Source organism: Electrophorus electricus, chromosome 11 (assembly GCF_041902795.1).
Source record: "Electrophorus electricus isolate QZ-2024a chromosome 11, ASM4190279v1, whole genome shotgun sequence".
NCBI classification, from domain to species: domain Eukaryota; kingdom Metazoa; phylum Chordata; class Actinopteri; order Gymnotiformes; family Gymnotidae; genus Electrophorus; species Electrophorus electricus.
In genome coordinates this window covers 16,608,788-16,629,601 of record NC_137507.1, presented here as the reverse complement: position 1 = coordinate 16,629,601, position 20,814 = coordinate 16,608,788, and the positions used below count along the sequence as shown (strand labels likewise).

Below are 20,814 nucleotides of genomic sequence, written 5' to 3'. Positions count from 1 at the left end.
TGAACGTGCCTAATAACGTATGTAATAAAACATGATTATCCTGACAAGTTTTTGCGGGCTTACATTAACATTGTATTCTCACACACGTAAAACAAGATGAGGTTTATTAAAATTATTTATTTCAACTGATACTTTACATCTATAGCTGACACTGAGGCATATGATTGGTTGAGTTATCACAATTAACAGTTATAAAAAACATCCCCAACTGAGAAGGTGACAAGTAAGTAAAACGTGTAAATCTTTGTGTCAAGTGATATGTGCTGTGCACTTTTGCATTTTGCCCCATTAAACATTTAACACCACAATTCAACATATTTCGACATTAGTCTGAGCACAGGTGTCTAAATATAGACAACCCCCATGTGTAGTAATTGGAAAGCAACTAAATATGTTTTATGCAAGAATTGTGTGCAAGAACTGATAATTACTTAATTTCTTGCTAACACGAATCAAGAAATTTTCACTGACAACTGACCAATCCAGAAGAATATGCACAGAGGAATTTGAAAAGCAAAGAAATGAGTTATTTTCCCTGATGACGGAGTGAGGCAGTTTTCACTAAACTGAGTATTCACAGCTTAGAATGCTATGATCTGTATCAGTAAACCTAAATCAGTCAAACTCAGTTAAAACTGCAATTCTTTGTTAAATTACAACATTTTTAAATTTGAGTTCATATCCTAAATTGTTTTAAATACATATGTATTACACCTGCATTATATTACCATATACAGTATATTTACACTTACATCCAGTTATTCCCAGTAAATATTTTGAGTCAGTCCTGTTTTATACAAAAGAGAAGATTAAAAAAATACAATAAAAATCTGATCTTTCAGTTTAAGGTCTCTTAAAAAAACTAAAAACAAAAAAAAAACCTACTGGCTCTCACAGTAGCACCCTACATTTCCCATGATGCACCATGGCAGATATATACAGAGATTCTGTCCCTGCCACAGGACGGCACCATCTAAAGGCACCAAACATTTCTCATGTGACATTTCCATTCACACTTGACCCCACCCGTGACCTGATAATTTGATCGGTTACCAGACAACCTAGAACATCTTTAAACTAGACACTTCCTCTCACTTGCTCCTTACACCCAACTCCCCCCTCCCCCACACATACCAAGAATGTCACACTGCATGTTACTGGTATGTTCTAAACAGTGGGCAAAGCTATATGTGCATGAAGTTCTGGCTGACGGCAGGCATATTTAATGACGTATCTTGTCAACTCTCATTAAAATCCCTTGGTTAAAAGAAGAAATGATTGATCTCAAACGGGTTGGACTTTGCTTGCCAAAGGGAAAACATTTGAAAGGAGAAAAAGGCTACGATAACACTAAATACTGGTAATACATTCTGACACAACAAGATACCTGAATGGATACCAAGTTTATCTGCCAACTGCTCGCCTTTGTGAGGCTGCTTATTAAGATGAAAACTACGCCTACCAGTATCAGTCCTTTGTTAATATAATGCATGTCTTCTGAGTTCAGACACTTCAGACATTTCAGACATTTCCTAAATCCAATGTAGTCAATCGCATAAGACACTAAATCAAAATGTCACCATTTTGCACCATTCCAGATTAGTCAAAGAATCATGGCCTCCTGAAATGCCTCAATCCATCTGGGGAAAAAACACACACACACACACACACACACACACACATAAAAATGCATGATACAAAGAGTATCCAGAGGCTGGTAGAAGGTAACATCTGTGTATCCTGGCATTCCTGTTCTTTTGCAGGCCAGATGTTTTTACAGGGGAAAAAAAAAAAAGATATTTAAAGTAATAGTAATTTAAAAATACCACAAAAATGCTGACTTTTTCATCTTTGTTTATAGTAAGGGGGCAGATTTAGACTACTCCAAGGTTTAGATAGGCCAACTGTACCGTTAGTAGATGTGTATGTGTGTTCACCTCTGAGCTGTAGGGATATCCTCTGCTCTGAAGATGTAGTAGAGTGTGTTTTTGTGATAAAGTTTAAACTGTAGCTTCTGCGCTGGTCCAGACTTCTCTTCTCGCAGGAAAAAGCCAAGCAATGGTTGGCTCTCTAATGCTGCAACATCCTGAACATGTGTACACACGTACACACACACACACACACACACACACACACACACACACACACACACACACACACACACACACAATGTAGTGAATAAAACCCATGCTGACAATATAATATATAAACATGAACAGCCTACCTCACTAGCAGCATAGGTGTAGAGGACTTTATTCTTGATGACAAACCACAACCTCTTCCACGGTTTCTTGTTTCCTTTGGATCTCTGCAGATAGCCACTCATAGAGGAATTCTCAGTGTTGGCAGACACCTGAACAAGAGGGCTGTCAATATTTTGCACAAGTGCTGCACAAGTAACTTAAGATTCCAAAGTGAATCCGCTGCACCATAAAACAGGGGTGGGTCTTCCCATTTCTAATGTTGAAATGAAGGATTAATTTGCGTTCAGAACTCAAACAACTCAGCATATCTCGTGTCACATCTAATTTGCTTCTGATCTCAATACACCAATTTTTCAAATATTTTTGTTGACAGCTCTGCCAAATCCAGGAGAACATCTGAAGCATTATTGTGTTGCATCTCGATTCCACTCTCCTTATACATGAAGGAAACCTGCGGTGGATCGTAGCATCTCTGCAGATCCATGACCTGTGCTGCAGTAGAGGGGCAGTTCTCAGCTCTACTTCACTGTTTGTTACTACTGTGGTAGCTGTTTACTAGTACAGTGGAAATACTTTGATACTGTCGTGGCACAATTGTTAGGGCTTTATTACAGGTTACCTCTTTGAGGGCTGACGGTATCTTCTTCTGTTTTCTAGAGAAGGAGAACGCTGAGGTTCGACCACTGGGTGAAATGGACACACCGGTTAAGTCACCTGAAAGAGACAGACACAGAGAGAGAGAGAGAGAGAGAGAGAGAGAGAGAGAGAGAGAGAGAGAGAGAGAGAGAGATGTAAGACAGAAGACAAATTGTGCTAGGAGTTGACATTACATCAGAGAGAAAGAATATTAAAAGGAAAATAAGAGGATGGTGAAACCTTTATCTTTTTGCTGTAGTTTGGCATAGCACTGGTCGCACACTCTCGCTAGCTGATTCTTCAGGTATTCCAGGTAATATTTATTTGATGAACATGCTTGACACACAACCTGTCCAACACACACATGGGTGCACACACTTAATGTGAAGCTTTCTTCTTCCATTCTTCTTCCCCAAAATGAATTTCAAACACGAATATTAGCACATGCTCACTCTCTCACTCACACACACACACACGCCTAAGGCCTGTTCATGTTCCAGTATGATGCCGACCCCTGACCTTGCCGCAGGCTCTGCAGTGATGGCGTCTCCAGGTGAGGGTGAACTCACAGGTGCAGATCATACACATGGTGGTGCGGAGGTCCGGGATCCAGATGGGAGCTTTCGAACCCAGTGGAGGACCATCAACAGATGTGCCCTCAGACTGCACACAATGGAAAAACACACACACACACACACACGTAAAACAAAGGAATCCTAAAAACAGCAAAAATAGTGTTGTGTGTCTGATGAGACCTAGATATAAACGCACACACGCACACAGTAAACACTGGCTGTGTTCAAAATATCATTCTACATAGTACTCACGTACTGATTGGGCCCCAAATCAGTAAGCTGTATGCGACCAAAGTCAATTTTTCCAGTATGTGAAAGATACTCAGATGATGTACTACTTCTGCCACATATTCCAGTACGCAGTCAGAGCCGTCTTTGTGTTGTACTGCAGCCAGTCATGCAACGTTGGCGGAAAATCTTGTGGGTGAAGCATCATACATTCACGTGACCTCGTAGTATGGTTTGCATTTGTCGCATACGGGATACTATATTGAATACTACACTGCATACTACTACACAGATCAGTATGCAATATACATGTATGTAGTATGTAGTAGGCTATTTTGAACAGAGCCACTGTGTACAGTGTCCTGCAAAAGTTTTAGCCCATCCACAAAACTATAATCTAATAATATAATTTATATGGCAGAAAGTGTTTTTAGGATCTAAAGTCTAATTGTAATACTGCCTACCTTTTAATTGCATATAAAAACACGTTTGCCTTGATAAATATGTCCAAAAACCCAATTTTCTTGGGTGGCCAAAGAATTGTACATTACCTTAATTTAGCACAAATGTATAACAAATCTGTGGCAAACTTTGTTTTTTAGTGCTTAACAAAGCACTGTCTGTGAGAATGCTTAGGATGGCCTAGAGCGAAAGGCTTTATAAACTGTAAGGCTTTATAAACAGCGAGTACTGAGTCCGGTGTGTAATTTTACGTAGAGTGAAAACGGTTGACTGCTATATTTTCTTTCAGGTTAAATCACGTTTTACTCTGAACAAAAGCATTATTCCACGTTGACTCCATGATGAATGCGACAGGCAGGGCCGGGACAATTCACAATGGACCGCACATGCACATGAGACTCTCGTACACACCTCTTGGCTTCGGCTGGAGATAAAAGAGATCTTCTTCCTGGTGTAGTCATCTATCGCTGTGGCAATGGCTTCAAGCCACTCATCTCTCTCTGTGGCAGAGCTGTGCATGCCCATTGCAGAAGTCAAAACAATAATTGAAGTGAATTTAGATTCATTTAGGGTCACGGTGTGTTTGTCTATGTGTCATTGTGAGTATGAGAATGTGTGTGTGTGTGTGTGTGTGTGTGTGTGTGTGTGTGTTGCTAACCTGGCTGACAGGATGAAAGAACGTTCCACACTCTCGATGTTTAGTTCATTTTGATATGCTTCTTGACTGGGCTTGCTCACCTAAAAAAAATTGCATGCAGAAAAGGGCACAAATCTGAGGCCAAACAGTTAATATACATCTAAAGGCATTCAAACTCAGTTTTCACAAGTCTGCACTTTCACGTTGCCAGTCTTAAGTTAATCAGGGTAACTTTATTTCTAAAAGAGGTTGTTTCTTAGCTAAGCTCTATTTCTGGCTTTCATTAACACAGTCAGATTTTCAGTGGGTCAGAGGTTTACATATTCAAGTAGAATTTGGTGCCATTAGTATTTCATAGTATTTGGGGTAGCCTTCCACAAGCTGCTCATAACACTTTGGTGGGACATTTGTCCTTCTGGCACAACACGTGTCAGATTTGTGAGCCTCCGTGCTTGGACGTGCTTTTACAGTTCAGTCCACAAATGTTCTGAGATTCAGGTCAGGACTTTGAAACCTCTTTGGTCTCCAAGTCATTTTGTCACAACTTTGGAGAAATACTTAGGATCACTGTCCTGCTGGAAGAGTTCTGACCAAGTTTTAAGTTTCTGGCTGATATTTTGAGGTGTTATAAATAATCCTGCTCTTTCATGATGGAATTTGTTTCTGAAATGCACTAGACTATTTTCCAGAAGTTCATTCACAGTCCAGAAGATGGTCTTTAGATTAAACGCCTCGCCCTTTCTTCTTTATATACAGCACTGATCTTTATGGCCATTTAGTTTTGTTGTTTTTATTTTGTCTGATCAGAGCACACTCTTCCAGAAAGTTAGATCTTTGTCCTGTTGATAATCTGCAAACTTTAGTCTGCAATTCACCAGTTTCTTTTGTTGGTGTTGAATCTTTTGGACCAAACTTCATTCAGCCCAGTCTATGGTCCCAAGGTTTTTATATTTGCATACAATTGTTTGTATAGATGATCGTGGTAACTTCAGTCATTTGGAAATGTGGAAGTTCACAATTTTTCACATAGCAGATAAGAATCACCTAACCTCTGCCACTTTCTACAGAGTTCCAGACTCTGGAAGCAACATCAGCACAATATCTGTGCATCGGGGGCTTCATGAACTGAGCGGCTTCACACTAGCCTATGATTGAGATGTGCAGTGCCAGTCTTTGGCAGGAGGGGCATAAAGTAAACTGTACTATGTAGTAGTGAAAATGTGCACTTTGGAATGATTAATCACGCATCATTATCCAGCAGTTTTAGTTCCAGTGGAAGACAACGTTAATCCTATAGTTATAAGCTTCCAATTTTGTGGAAGCAAAGTGGGGAAAGTCATTTCCTGTTCCAGCATCACAGTGCCCCCGCGCATAAAATGTGGTCTAGAATAACAGGGTTCGACTAGTTTGTTGTGGAAAAACTCCAGTGGCCTGCGTAGAGCCCTGACCTTAGCCTCAACTGGACACCTCTGGGATTAACTGGAATGTCAATTGCGAGCCAGACCTACTTGTTCAATATCAGTGTCAGACCTCAGAAATGCTCCTAGACACAAATTCTTACAGACACTCTAAAATCCTGTGGAACTCTTTCCCAAGAGTGGAGGCTGTTGCAGCCACAGAGCAGGGGCCAACTCCTCATTAATGGCCTTTGTTTTAGAACAGGACTCCTGAAGATCTCACATAGGTGCCATGGTCAGGTGTCCACATACATTTGGCCATATAGCTTATGGTAGCTGACTAGTAATCATAAGGTTGCCAGTTCAAACCCCACTGTCACCAAGTTGCCACTGTTGCACCTGAGCAATGCCCTTAACCCTCAATTGCTCAAGTCGTTTTGGATAAAGGCGTCAGATAAATGATGTAAATGTATACATGTGTATCTTTGTATGTGTGACTGTGCAAAATGTTGGATATCTGACCTTCATGCCAGCCAGGGAGAGCATGCTGTTGAGTTTATACTGGCCAGATTGCACAGGAGTGGTGTACAACAGAATGTCATTAAACTGGGAAAAGAGAGATGAGAGAGGAAGAGTTATAAAGAGAGAGATTACAACTCAAGATGCTTTATTTTAAATTATCCTACCCATTACACAATTGAATAACCTCTTAAACCAAAAGATTGTTTGCTATATGACTAATTTTTGCAACTATATTTCTAGTACTTTCACTAATAGCTGTAACACAAAATTCCACACAAAGGCAGGCAGTAGAATGCTAAGACTATAACACTGCAAAACAAAAACCTTGATTTATTTTTTACATACTTTTTACATGTTGTTTTTACATGCTCACACACACGTTAAAACATATATACACAAATGCATGCTGCACATACAACCCTTACTAACACATAAACCCAGATTTCGCACCAGGAAGAACATTCTGGGCTGCATGACCTTCCTAGACAGTTTCATCAGAGTGCCTTCCTTAAGGAAGACCTGCATGAGAAAAACACAATAGATCCCAACAGGAATTTAATTTAACTGAATTCACCAATTTGCACCGTCACTTCATCAAATAGGATTAGGGGCTATGTAGTTTTCAAAACGTACCCTTCCTGGCTGCACAATTTCATGATGACCATTCAAACTGTACTGAACCTGCATCAACTTCTGAAAGTTATCCTGAAAGGGGGGGGGGGGGGGGGATTGTTCATTATCAGAATGGCACAATAACAGAGTAAGAATGAAAGAAAATGAATTAATGAAAGCTGAAAAAATATGTAAATGAATCCTAAGGAAGACTATTGGCCTAAAACACCAAGCCTTCAAACCCACTAGGGGGCAATTTTCTGGATACCCTTTAAATTTTGAATAGCTATATGGTCAAACCTGGAATATGTAGGCAAAGATGATTAATATTTGTTTTTAAAAAATGTAAGGATAAGAGGGAAGAGTTTTGAAATGAGGGGTTTTAGACACATGATTATGCATATTTAAAAGAGACTTTGACACTTTGTAAGCCCACACATAACCCCCCCCATTTAATTGCATGTGATAAATTATATTTGCACAACGATTAGAGTAAACCGCTGAAGAAAAACAGCCCTAAATCATTTGTATACTGTGTGAGAATATCCGTGTGTGTGCGTGTGTGTGTGTGTGTGTGTGTGTCATACCCCTTGTTTCATAATGTCATTGGCATGGTTCGCAACTTCTTTCACCACCCCAAGGGCAGCTGGGTAAAAAAACAAGGAAAATATGTCACAGAGTTAGTTATATAAACGAATGAATGAGTTGTTTAATACAAGGCAGCCCATAAGAATCAGATTAATCTGAACAGATGCCACCAGTTTTAACAACCTAAATCCAAAAAAGAATTGTAAGGACACTAGTCAACGAACAATCTACAATGACTTCTAAACACACGCCAGCCGAGTCTCTATCCAAAGCGTCTTGCGCTGCTGCACTCTAGCGGAGCTGGGCCAGAGCCTGGACTACAAAACCCCTGACCTTTTGCTGGTGTTGGTGCGGCCCTTTTAAAAGTACAAGCTTCGTACTGCTTTTCTCCGCATGAGAGTCGTGAAGCTACGATGCTCTGGAGGACGTCTACCATCCTGCAGAGCTGAGCACCAACACACCTTGTTCGAATAATCAGATACTACTGAAGGTCTTGATTAAGTGGAGCAGGCGTGTTAGGGATGGCCCCGTGAGGTCTCTACAGGAGAGTAGATCTCCAGGCCTGTTTGCTTGGTCTACGTTTAGCACTAAAAAGTCAAATATAAATGCTACTCAAGAGTGATGTATTCTCTAGAAAACGTCCTGGAGTTCATCCGGACATGAATTGTACAGTGGACATCCTTCATTAGCAGTGGGATAGAACTCCTCTTTAAAGTGGACTTTATGTTGTGGGGACAAACAGAACCTTTGAGCCTGTGTGATTGCCATGTGCTTACTTTGTGTATCTTTGTAGTCAGATGAGTCTTCAGGAAGGTTTTTCAAATAATCTGAAATATGGGAGAAAATTATCTGCACAAGTTCATATCTGTAAAACTTATATTAAATGTGCCATACCTTATTACAAAATAACCAATATACACCTCATTTTAACTGGAGAAAACTTGGATTTAGAAATTAAATATACTTTTCTTTAGTAGAGAAGAATTACAGAACTGCATGAGTGAAATTACGTATTTTGACTTGTTTTACATAAGCGCACACAATTAGCTGGGTTGTGTTGGTAACATTTTCTTGTTTAGGGAAAAATATAGATGAATGTTAGGATGTGTTTAGGCTGGACGCTCCACCTGCCATTGCGGATGTGCCCAACACTCAGAGTGTGAGAACACTGACAGTTGTTTGCAACACTTTCATTGTGTAGTTCAAATACAATTCCAGCTAATTATTATCATTTTTAACATAAACCCCCCCTTTTATTAATAACTCACTTATCTATCATGCCAAAGACAGAAGAAGAGTAAACATTACATGGACAGAAAGAAAAGATTAATATGGACATGAGCAGAAATTGTTTACATTCCTGTCAATCTACCACGCATTTTTGTGAGGTGATCTAAAAGGTACAACATACTCATTATCAGAGCAAGAGCCTAATAGCACAACCTACCTGTCAGCAGGAGCTGGTACTGTGGAATGCGCTGCACTGGTTTCAGAAGGTAGTGTTTCAGAGCGAGACTGGCACATCGGGGACTCGTCTAACACCGCACAGAGAACAGAGGAAGGCACATCATTACAGAATCTGCTCAGCTTCGGCTGCTTCAGGCTGTTACAATTTTGGGGACGGCACACACCCCTCCCATACATCTGATTCAACTCATCAGGTAATCTGCTAAGAGATTCATGAGATGGTGTTATGAGCAGCAGGGAGAACGCAGTAACATACAGTGCAGAGAGTCTGTAGGACTGGGATTGGGGACCACTGCTCATGACCACTAGCTCATACTTGAACTACATGTGACAAAAATAAAAAATAAAAAAAAATAGATAAAATAAATCTTCAGCACTGCAAACAATCAATCTATAATATACTACATGGCCAAAATTATGTGGACACCTGATCACCACATCTATTTGAGCTTGTTGTAAATCTTATTCCAAAACATTGGGGTTAACCCCCACCCCCAAGCTACAACAACCTCCACTTTTTTTTGGGAAGGCTTCCCACAACATTGTAAGTGTGTCTAAGGAAATTTGTGCCCATTCAGCCAAAAGAGCATTTGTCAGGTCAGGTACTGGCGTTGGACAAGAAGGTGTGGCTCTCAATCAACATTCCAATTCATCCCAAAGGTGAGGTCAGGGCTCTGTGCAGGCGACTGGAGATCCCCCACACCGAACTCATCAAGTCATGTCTTTAGAAACCTTATTTTGTGTAGAGAGGCACAGTTGTACTGGAACAAGAAAGGGCCTGCCCAAAACTGTTGCCACAAAGTGGGAAGCTTATAATTTGCTAATGTGTTTGGTGCACTGTAGGATTAACATTAGCCTCCACTAGAACTAAAGGGCCCAGCCCAAACCCTGAAAAACAGCCCCGGGTCATTATTCCTCCTCCAGCAATATTATCATATTAGCACTATGAGGAAGTGGGAAGTAGGAAGTGTTCTCCTGGCCTTTGCCAAACCCACATTTGTCCATCAGACTGCCAGATAGTGAAGCGTGATTCAGCTCTCCAGAGAACACATCCACTGCTCCATAGACCAGTGGCAGTGTACTTTACATCACTCGGGCCGATGCCTGGCATTGAGAATTATGATCTCAGGCTTGCGTGTAGTTACTCAGCCATGGAGAGCTATTTATTGAAGCTCCTGATGCACACTTCTTGTTTTGATGTTACTTGTAGATACAGACTGGAACTGATGCAATAGAGTATAGTAGATATTTACACGCTACATACGTCAGTGCTTGACAGTTGTGCTTTGTGAGTTTGTGTGGTCTGTTGCTGTTTAACACCTCCATGTCAGAATAACAGCACTTATAATTGACCAGGGCATATCTAGCAGGGCAGGTATTTCATGTACTGGCTTGAGGCCAAGGAATGCAATAATGTCACTAATCCCTTCTGTACGATCAACTCAGTAATTAGGAGCAGTGTCCATATACGCATATAAAGAAACACGCACCCAAATAGACACACACACACACACACACACACACAACCCCTACCTCAAACTGCCGCACAACTGTCGCGAAAGAAGGATTTTTCCGGCACTGTTCGTCCAAGAGAGCCACGTTATGGTCGAACTCTCGAATGTATGTAGAGTACATCTTCAGGTATGGCCCCTTCTGCACAAAGATGTCGGCTAGCCTCTGGTGGTCCGACCTGCGCGTTTGAGGAATCACACAGAGGCAGAGTTCGGGAAGCGCTCCTGCGTTGTGCTGAAAGGCGGCATGTCTTCTGTGTGTCCTACCAGTGTGCGACTCTCTCCTCCAGCTCTCTCAGCAGGTCTTTGTTCAGCTCATAGAGCTGAGGCAGGTAGTAGAGAATCTGATTCAGCACCTTTTCCTCTACCACAGGCTTGCCACTGGCCCGGGTTGCCTTGGCAACCGCATCCCGGAAGTCCTGTGGTGGATTACATTACAACACAAAGCAGTTCTGGTTTTAGGTATGGGTGGAAATAAGATACTGGGGTTTTCCCCCAGGTCAGCAAAACAAAGACAAGCCTAACAGAGCCCTTGGTTTTATGACCCAGCTCGAAAATTTGGGCCTAAAAAGATCAGGGGACTACAAATATCAACTCGGCCAAAGATAAAACCACCCAAGCCAATAGCAGCCTAACATCAATCGACCTAACAAAACAGAACAGAATCAACTGTTCTAAAACGGAGCTGCTCTTGACTTCCAGCTGTTTACGATCTGCAGAGACCTTAGATTTGAAAAGAAAACTCAAACTTTTTACAGTTTTATACAACCACTCACTTCGCATTTGTTATGTAGATTAGTTTTCATGGAAAGAGATCAGGGAAGCCTATTTAAGAATCCTGGTATGAGGATAATCTCGTTCTCTCTTACACACATGCATGCACACACATACCCTTCTTAGGTGCAGCTGTTAAGGGGTCCCAGCCAACTGCGGGGGCAGCAGAGAGGGGTGGGTGTGACGTCTTTCCTAAAAATCTCCCGGCTCAGTTCCTTTGTCTTTCTAGGTCTTGCCTTCCATTTCTTTCCTGTCTATTTTTGTCACAGCTTTATCCTTCTGCCACAAACTCTCTCATTCTCCATCTTCCCTGCTCTCCTTTCATCCATCCCCCCATCCACATGGTTCTGATCCTCCTTTAAGCCGTGTGCGGGCCCCAATCACGGCCATATGTGAAATAAAGGGACAGGTGTGTGTGTGTGTGTGTGTGTGTGTGCGCGCGCGCATCTCGGTGATTATAGTACAACTGAGCCTGTTCTGTGACAAAAAGTGATCCGGCAGAGAAATAGATTACAGTCAGAATGAAAAAAACGATCACCTGTAACCCATGTAATATAAACACACAGCAATAAGTTTGGTAGTTTAGGAATGATGAGCAAACATTTCCAGAGACTTACGATGTGTAGCAACTTCAGAACATCCACAAATCTGTAAAACACATTTTAGAAGCATTATATCTGTGGTATACACAAGCATATGTAACATGATGTCAACCCCCAACCCTTATGTGTGCACAAACCATGGCTTTACTTACACTTTCTCTGAGCTCATGATCTCCATGGCAATGTGAACCACTTTATTCCTCTTTGCCTTCTCGACCTCCTATCACACCCAGATAGGTCACATCAGTCATTAGCTAACACAGCAGTCATGAGCAGCTATAACATCACAAGGCACATCGGACTTACGCACTCACTGCATCTAACCATCCTGAGCAATGAGAAACATATGGCTTCGTATCAGTATGAATGTCACTGATCTTTCCCTTCTGTCAGTGTGAGTGGGGGTGTGTGATGGTCGTTTTGGGGAGGATCTAAGGCGGGGGTCTTTATTTGGATCCAGGCTCTGGGTCGACATAAAGACAGTTTGACTGAGTGGCCCTTCTGCTTCTGCCAAACTTGTTTGTGTGTTTGTAGGTAAAACGGAACGAGTGTGAGGGAAAGAAAAGCCATTTAGCCAAAAATGCTCAAAGCTAGGCTAAATCTTAGCATTCTTTGCCAAACTTCCCATTTAAATTGCACTTAAACTACCTATTTAAACTAAAGATTTAAACTGTATGTAAACTACCCATGTAAAGGGTACTTTACCCTTGCACTGTGTTTTAGCCCCTGCTCCTCTTCTTCTCTTCTAGGGGCCTCTTAAATGCTAGATTAGCTTTTACAGGCGCCAGCTCATGCTTTTGTACTGTTTATAGATCAAGATCACTTTTTGTAGGACATGCTTCTTTAAAACCTTTTGTTTTTTTAAAAGAAAAAACTGTATTTTGAGCCATATTGTATCGAACTTGTGTGTACCGTTACATCCATAGTGCTTTCCTTGTGCTAACACCCAATTTATCAGCTAATTAATGAGTTTCTCTTAACTATTAACAATTAATTAGTCAGGTGTATTGAAGCAAAGGAAACCTCAAACTTGTGCAAAGAATACATGGAGTCCCCAGGACAGCACATGCACTTCTCCACTCCACAGACTGGCCGACTGAATGACTGAACAGAATTCTAGGTCAGGGGATTTCAGTTGTAGTTGCAGGAAAGCACTTCTCCACACTATTGTAGGGATTGCGTGCTCTAGCCCATCTGATTCAATGCATCAATTGAAGTCCACATCCTTCTATTGAAGCTAACATGTCTCCTGTCGGAAAGGTGTCACAGGCTGACTGTGCTGTGGAAACCCAGGCCTGAGCCTGTGACCCGCTGCCTAAAGAACATCAATAATACCAAACTTGTACTGCATTCATGCACGCCTGGTCTCAGAGTTTTGTACCTCTTTGTTTTTTGATTGGTCCATATCTTCCTTGCTGGAAGTGGAGCTATTCTCATCCTCCTCGTTAGAGCTTAGCCCCTCCTCTTCCTCTGAATGGTCACCGCTTATCCGAGCCCTGTCACCATAGCGGGAAGTCACACAGTTTGCATGACACTGCTGTGGAAACCAGTAGGAACATGCAGACACACACAAATGCACACAGAAAACAAAAAAAGGCCTCCATCTAAAAAATTGTGTTTGAATAGAGAATTAGTACTGGGCATTGAACATGTATCCAATAATGCAAATTTTGTCTGTAAAGTAGTCAATGCACGTGCTTCACTGAGGAATATATTCAGTTGGACCCCACTGAACACACAGTCATGACGTGCATTCAAACGTTTCCTTTTCCCAGACAAACACAGTTTGAGGAATGTGTATGTCTTGGTGAAAAAGGGTGCATTTGTAAAAGAATGTGTATTCATGAAAAATACTTATTTGCCTGGGTTTTATTAGATTAGAATAAGCACTACATTTTTTAGGATGTTAACCATCACTCACTCCTTTCTTCCCCTGAGTCTCTCGTTCTCTCTCCTGCTGCAGGCAGACAGAGCTCCTCTTGCTTACTCCTTAGACAGCTTATATAAACTCCACTCATAAAGGGAGGCCGGAGAGCACACGCACGCACGCACACACCTACAGTGCGATGTTTCCACCAAAGAGTTGGTCAGCTCACTTAACTTCACATCATCGTCCTTTTGTAGCACTAGTAAAACTGTATTCAGGAAAGGGACAAAAGTCAAGGTACTGCAAGCAAAATCTCTGCCAAAACGTAACAAATGTTTCCTTCAGGATGGGCGACTGGGCTCTCGCTCGCTCGCTCTCTCTCTCACACACACACACACACACACACACACACACACACACACACACACACACACACACACACACAATCTGAAAGCTCGCTGGTTTAAAGAACAATTGTAATTCAAATGTAATTTGTTTTCTAGCCCTGGAAAAGCAGGGGGGGGGGGGTTGAAAGTCCTAATGAAAGCACATTCCACGACAGTTCAGGGTTATATATTGAATCATTTCCAGAGAACAGTCTGATTCCACATTGTTGAGAGAACTCCATCTCCAAAACTTATGCTAGTGGGCAACATGATTTCAACAGTACTTGATTAATCATAATGAGAAGTCAAAATGACACTGATGGGGACCAATATCAGCAGTTCTTAGTGATGGGTAGATGCTAATGTGTTCTGGTCACAAAGTGCTCTGCAGAAATTCCCAGGACTGCACGACCAGAACACTTGAGATTTGATTTTCTTTCTCTAAAAAAAAAAGTCCGGATGCTATTGAGCAAGATGTCACAGCTGCTGATATACTGCTAACCTAGAGCTGGGGAGACATGCTGCCAAAAAGCTACATCCATGCATGTCTTGCTAACTTTGAGTTAGCTGGCGGCATATTTAGAAGAACACTGCTTGTATCCAATAGCACGGGCTGCCCATCAGCCACTGGCATGGTGAACAGAGTGAAGGAGAAGACAAGCTGGGACGGATCAGTGCAGGCAGACGAAAAGCCAGAGATTATTCATCATGAATGAGTGCACTTTCTTTAGTGAGGTGACTATTAAAAGAAGCCTGCGCATCAGAAAATGTTGCAGTTATCCACTACTGAAATCAAAAAGAAACTGCAAGTTCTTGAAGGCATGACTATTGTTGCATTAGCATCAACCTCAAATTGCCTCTTGGGTCTAAGAAATACAATGTGTGGGTGAGAGAAAAATCCAAAACAGTGTTAGAGAAATGAGAGAGAGAGAGAGAGAGAGAGAGAGAGAGAGAGAGAGAGAGAGAGAGAGAGAGAGAGAGAGAGAGAAAGAAAGAATGGGAGAGAAAGGAACGTGAGAGCTTGAGAGCGAGAACGAGAGAGAGAGAGAGAGAGAGAGAGAGAGAGAGAGAGAGAGAGAGGGGTTATTTTCCAGAAGCACAGCCCTCTCTACTATCCAGACATTTCCTGCTCTGGCCACTGAAAATAACCCACAGGAAAGCAAGCAGGCCTGGCCTGAGTGGTCTACTACAGTGCCTGTTTCACCAGAACAGAATCAAGTGTGGCCACAGGAGGTCACGTGTACTGTAATATTCAACCTGAAGTGCAAGTGTTTATTTACACCTCAAATCTGGAACTAACTTAAAATGTTCAGAGAAATGCTTTAATCACCAAAAAAGGGAAATTGATTCCCAGCTAGGAGTTTACTAAACAGAGAGATGCACAAAATGCACCAGCTCGGAGAAAACATAAAAAACATAAATATGGTTGAACAAGAAATGCTAAAAAGCCTTGGTTACAGCATGTTGTAAGACAGGTCTGCTAGTTACAATGATTATTACAGAGCTAAGGATCAGTTTCAATGAAAATACCCAATACAGACTCAATTCTCTAACTTACATTTACAACATTTAGCTTAGGCTTTTATCCAAAGCGACTTACAATTATGACTGAGTACACCTTGAGCAGTTGAGGGTTAAGGGCCTTACTCAGGAGCCCAACAGTGGTGGGGCTTGAACTAGCTACCTTCCCATTACAAGTCAAGTACCTTAACCACTGAGCTACTGCTAAGGAATACATGACCACTCAAAGCTCTAACAAAGGTAATTTCATGATTGTATTCATAAAGTGTCCCAGAATTACTCTAGAGCCTGAAAGAATTGAGGAATAAAACTACTCCTCCTTCAGAGCAGCGCTCTATCAGACTATAATAAACCTTTGCACCTACTCTGAGCAGAGTAGCATCAGCTCTTTTGCACAACATATGTAGTGACATACAGATTAACGGGATTAACTGGAATTCTCTTCAAATGCACAGGAGCCTCCTAAACATTTCGACAGCTACTGATGATGACCAGTGAACCAAATGGAAAACGTGACCAAGCCTGCAAGACGACGCATGGTTAAAAATCAAGAGCGCTCCCTTTGTGTAGAGATGATGGATGTGAGGAGAGGAGCCCTATCTAAAGGAGTGTGACTATTCTTACAGTGGTACAATGGACGTTTACTAACTCCTGACTGCGCACCTGCAAGCTTGTCGTTCACTTTGAAATTTACAGGGATCCGATTTTTCCATTCGGACCCGATCTACGTCCGCCCTCCAGCCCAAAATTGATGTTCCTTATTCTTTATTGATCCTCTGCAGAGTAATAGGTTGAACATATTCATCTGGAATCTCCATGTCTAAGCAGGAAAGGTGCACACACACTCAGACCCTTACCTGTGCACTATATATGGCTCCTGTATTTCATACACTCCAGTGTCTGCATCCTGAGAGCAGCAGACCCATGGCAGGTTCATGTATTCTGGGATCTCCTCGTAGAGCGGAACGTTCTCGTACTCAACCCCGCAGTTGCTCTCGCCAGGAGTTCCATCCCGGTTAGCGGGGGCCACTTCGGCGTTGGCGGCCGTGGGTTCCGTGCGCTCGGCGTCGGCACCTGTGCAGTCCAGGGATGTGCCGCCACGCAGCAGCTTGGGGAGCAGGCGTACACACGAGCGCAGCTCCAGGAGCTTGCGCAGGCTGCGGCGGCCCTGCTCCGAGCGTGCCAGCCGCTCGCTGCCCGCCGCAGGGTCCGCGCACAGCAGGTCGGCCGAGGAGAACGACTTTGCCCTCTGTTTGACCATTCCCCGTGGCTGTGGCTTGCCGAACAGAGCGAGCGACGGCAGGGCGAGGCGTCGCGACAGAGGTTTCTCATTAGGGGGTGTGGGGAGGTCTCTGAAAGGGGCAGGGCTGGAGTCAGGTGGCAGCAGGGCGGGAGCTTGCGTCTGGGGAGGCGTGATCTGTTTCCTCAGCAGGGCGGATGCGGGCAGGCTGTGTCTCTGCGGCTTCTTGGGAACGACCCTTGGAGAGCTCTCCTCCAATGACGACACCATGGTTATGAGCTGAGGGCCGCAGTCAAGCTTAATTTGCTTGGGTAAACTCCTTGTTAGTGGGTAACGAGCAAAATCGCCATACACGCCGTCAGCCTCATCCTGCTCTTCTTCTTTGCCGAGATTCTCCTCAAGGCAGCAGGGGTCTGTGTGGTCAGACAGGTGCAGGTTATCCAAAGATGATGATGTGAAATGATCTTTTTGAGGGAGGGACATTTGGCGAGGGGGAGGGGCGGGTGGTTGCAGCTCCTCCTCTGAAGCTGCATCCCCAAAAACAGAGGCTTCGCTACCGGATGGATCGGAATGACGGGTGGGCTCTGGGTGAGTGCCAACACCTCTGTTGTGCGCACAAGAGGTGGACTCAGCATTGTGGGAGGGGCCTAAGCAGTGGGAGAAACTGGTGTCGGGTTCCGTGTTCAGTGTGGAGGCTGGAGGAGTGTCTGAGAGGGGGATACAGGACGGTTTGGCATTTTGGGACGTTACCGGCAACGTGCTGTCCTGAACGACTTCGCAGTCCCTCTGGGTGACATCAGTCTGGAAATCAGGGAGGTCACAGAGCATTTCTGGCAGAGAAGCCTCCACCACCTTCTGACGGAGAAGTGTGGCCCTTCGAGGACGACGAGGCTGGGGCACTGGGAGGGGCTTGCTGGGGGCTGCGGGCACACAAACATCGACCTGCATGCTGTTGGCATGAGTGAACGGCACGTGGGAGGTCCCAAGCTCACCCCATTCAACAGGTTGGTCTTGCTTCTGATCGGCTTCATCTGTTGGGGCACATGACTGGACACATGTGGGAGCGAATTTGTGCAATTGCGCGTGTTTGTGCTTGCGTGGTTCTTCACGGACATCTGGGGCAGTACTGGGGGAGTCTGGCAGAGTGTGCGTTTGCACTCCATGGTCCTTTGCACCATTGCAACCAAGGTCCTCCGTTGGGCTGGCTCTGGCTTTCAGCCCATCATCTTCCACCGTTTCACTCGTATCTTCAGAGCTTCCGGATTTGCCATTGCCTATATGGTGATCCTCAGTGTGGGGTGGTATGATGTAATGCGAGAAGTGCGATGGACCACCGTTTTTGGAAGCATGGGAGCACTGCATGTTGCTGGGGCTCTGTTTGGGCTTCCCCAGGCTGGCCGAGGCAGGAGGAGGGGGCTTTTGTGGGCCTTTGAGGCTCACTCTGGCCAAGCATGGCTTAGGGGCTACAGCGGGTTTACCCCGTTTTAATGCAGCTGGAGAGGGAAGCAAGATCTCAGGTTTTGGGGCAATGGGTGGTGGGGCTGGCTTTTGAGAAGACAGCAGCCTGGGTTTGGGTGCAAGCGGTGGCTTCTTCATGCCTACACACACACACACACACACACCACCATCATCATCATCATCACTGCCATAATCACTGAAACAAAACTAAAAACATGTTTAAAAAAGATAAAATTGTTTAACAGACAGTGGTTATTAGAGCAGAGGAACAGAATGAAAGATGCATAATGAAATAAAATAAATATATATCGTCATATTATTTACTACAAGAATACAGACTGAGTGAACATTTACTTAGGTACACATACACTATAGTTGTATATAATAGGCTGCCATACAAAAATTAATGATTAAAGTACTGTAATGCCCAGTGTCAGCCACCATAAACCTTCTTCGGGTCTTGCACTACATGGATCATTCTTTTGCTTGCTGTAAACCGGCAAAAGTAACACATGAAATGCTTAATAATAAACATTACATTAGGTGTATTGGTGCCCCCAAACCACTAAACTATTACATGGGTACTCCAGGACTGGGAATTACTTCTTAATTAAATTCTGCAGCGGTGACCAAACCTTCAGCTGGAAACATACCAGTTTATTCCTAACCTGGTTCTCTTGGACCAACACATTAGTTGAAGAGACTTGGTGCCTACTGTAACAGAAAGTTAGACGGATGCGCTACTACGCAAAGAGGAGAAAATATTATATACCCTCGCAAAGGGACACCACTTAGTTACTGTTACTTGTTGCACCGCAAGTAGCCACAATAAGGATGGCATTTCAAACAAAAGTTTATTTCCGCAATTTACTTCGTCTCGCTTGTTTATGCTCCTTTGAGAAAACATGGCATTGCAATTCCAAACGGAACCAATCCAAGACAGATGCGAAAGAGCAATATGGCCTTGCATGCGCCTCTAAGTTTTCAAATAAGGGGGCTGCCCGTTCTTTTCTGGAACATACTCTCCAGACTGATCGGCAACACAAACACACACAAATCTTAAGCGAAAGAAAAGCAATGCAAAGATTGTGTGCGTTTATTTTTGTTTTGGGTTTTTTTGTTGTTGTTTTTTTTTTACTTTTCAGTGCGTGGTAAAGCAACACGCGAGTCGGAGTCATCGAGCGGATGTGCTGAGATGGCCAAGTTCCTTACGGGCCACGGAAAAAGAAATCATGAGACGTCTTAGTCCCATTGCTCTGGTCATCAACATAATTCACCAAGATAAGAATGCAAACGGAGAACATGTCAAATGGCAGCAGGACGCACAGTAAGCAGAGTTTCGACTGCCGTAAAAATAAGAGAGCGGAATAAATCACTCCGAAATTAAGACAAAGAATAACCCATTCAGGTCATTTCTTTGGAGCCTACACGGACAACAGAAACCACAACATCCAGCTCAGCTTTTTCCCTTTTTCTGACTATTTGGACAAGTTGCTATACTATTTAACGCACCGAAGAATAGCCACGGCTGGTTTGTTTTGTTTTACAAAACACCATTTAATATGAAGTTGCTCTTTGTCTAAATCTTCTAGAGTTAACTAAACACTAATCAGCGAACTTACTAAAAAGATCGTGGCGAATAGTTTTGTTAAATCACCTAAACAGCACAACACTAACGAAACTGATAAAATTACCTGAAGTCATTAAGATCGTATTAAGATCGCAGTCAGACTGACATGGTTACACTGCTTTGTCAACAGAATTCGCTTTACTCGTGTTATTCGTCCAGGAAACTAACCTGTACTCATGGTCCCCAAACGACTCCTTTACTCCATGAATGAGTGGCTTTCAGGGGAACTTCTTCAGATCTGAATGCTCAGGATATCCCATTGTAAGTTCCTAAAACGAAATAAATACGCTATTTACATAAAAAGGCCGCATGGGCATTCACGTTTTAACCGAGCTATGATTCAAATGATGATAAATTCGTTTCCATCTAGTCTTTTATCCACCACTTGGACACGGCGGCTCTCAGGACTCTCTGTTTCGCGTCTTTAGGTCAAACCACCGCTGGGGGCAGTCGGGCGACTCTTCTCGCCACGTCACGCCCAGCACAGACTCCTGGGT

General features: G+C 43.2%; 1 protein-coding gene across 4 annotated transcripts; it reads right to left on the bottom strand.

Annotated features, from left to right (window-relative positions):
• Window positions 1-97: 97 nt before the first annotated feature.
• On the bottom strand, window positions 98-20,752 carry fgd6 (FYVE, RhoGEF and PH domain containing 6). Of its 4 annotated transcripts, none has more exons than XM_081722539.1 (21): window positions 20,486-20,752; window positions 16,847-18,827; window positions 13,597-13,711; window positions 12,368-12,435; window positions 12,231-12,261; window positions 11,107-11,258; window positions 10,862-11,018; window positions 9,309-9,396; window positions 8,638-8,688; window positions 7,861-7,919; window positions 7,295-7,366; window positions 7,112-7,180; window positions 6,662-6,745; window positions 4,764-4,843; window positions 4,517-4,616; window positions 3,360-3,503; window positions 3,081-3,189; window positions 2,824-2,918; window positions 2,225-2,353; window positions 1,938-2,086; window positions 98-1,754 (listed from the first exon to the last, which is right to left on the bottom strand). In XM_081722539.1, the coding sequence occupies exons 1-21, from the start codon at window positions 20,493-20,495 to the stop codon at window positions 1,604-1,606; spliced, it is 3,894 nt and encodes a 1,297-aa protein (XP_081578665.1). In that variant the 5' UTR covers window positions 20,496-20,752; the 3' UTR covers window positions 98-1,603. The 4 variants fall into 4 exon arrangements, 3 of the variants coding, with proteins under 3 accessions (XP_081578665.1, XP_081578666.1, XP_026876464.2); XM_081722540.1 differs by having other exon boundaries at window positions 98-1,749; XM_027020663.3 differs by having other exon boundaries at window positions 98-1,640.
• Between the last annotated feature and the right edge of the window lie 62 nt (window positions 20,753-20,814).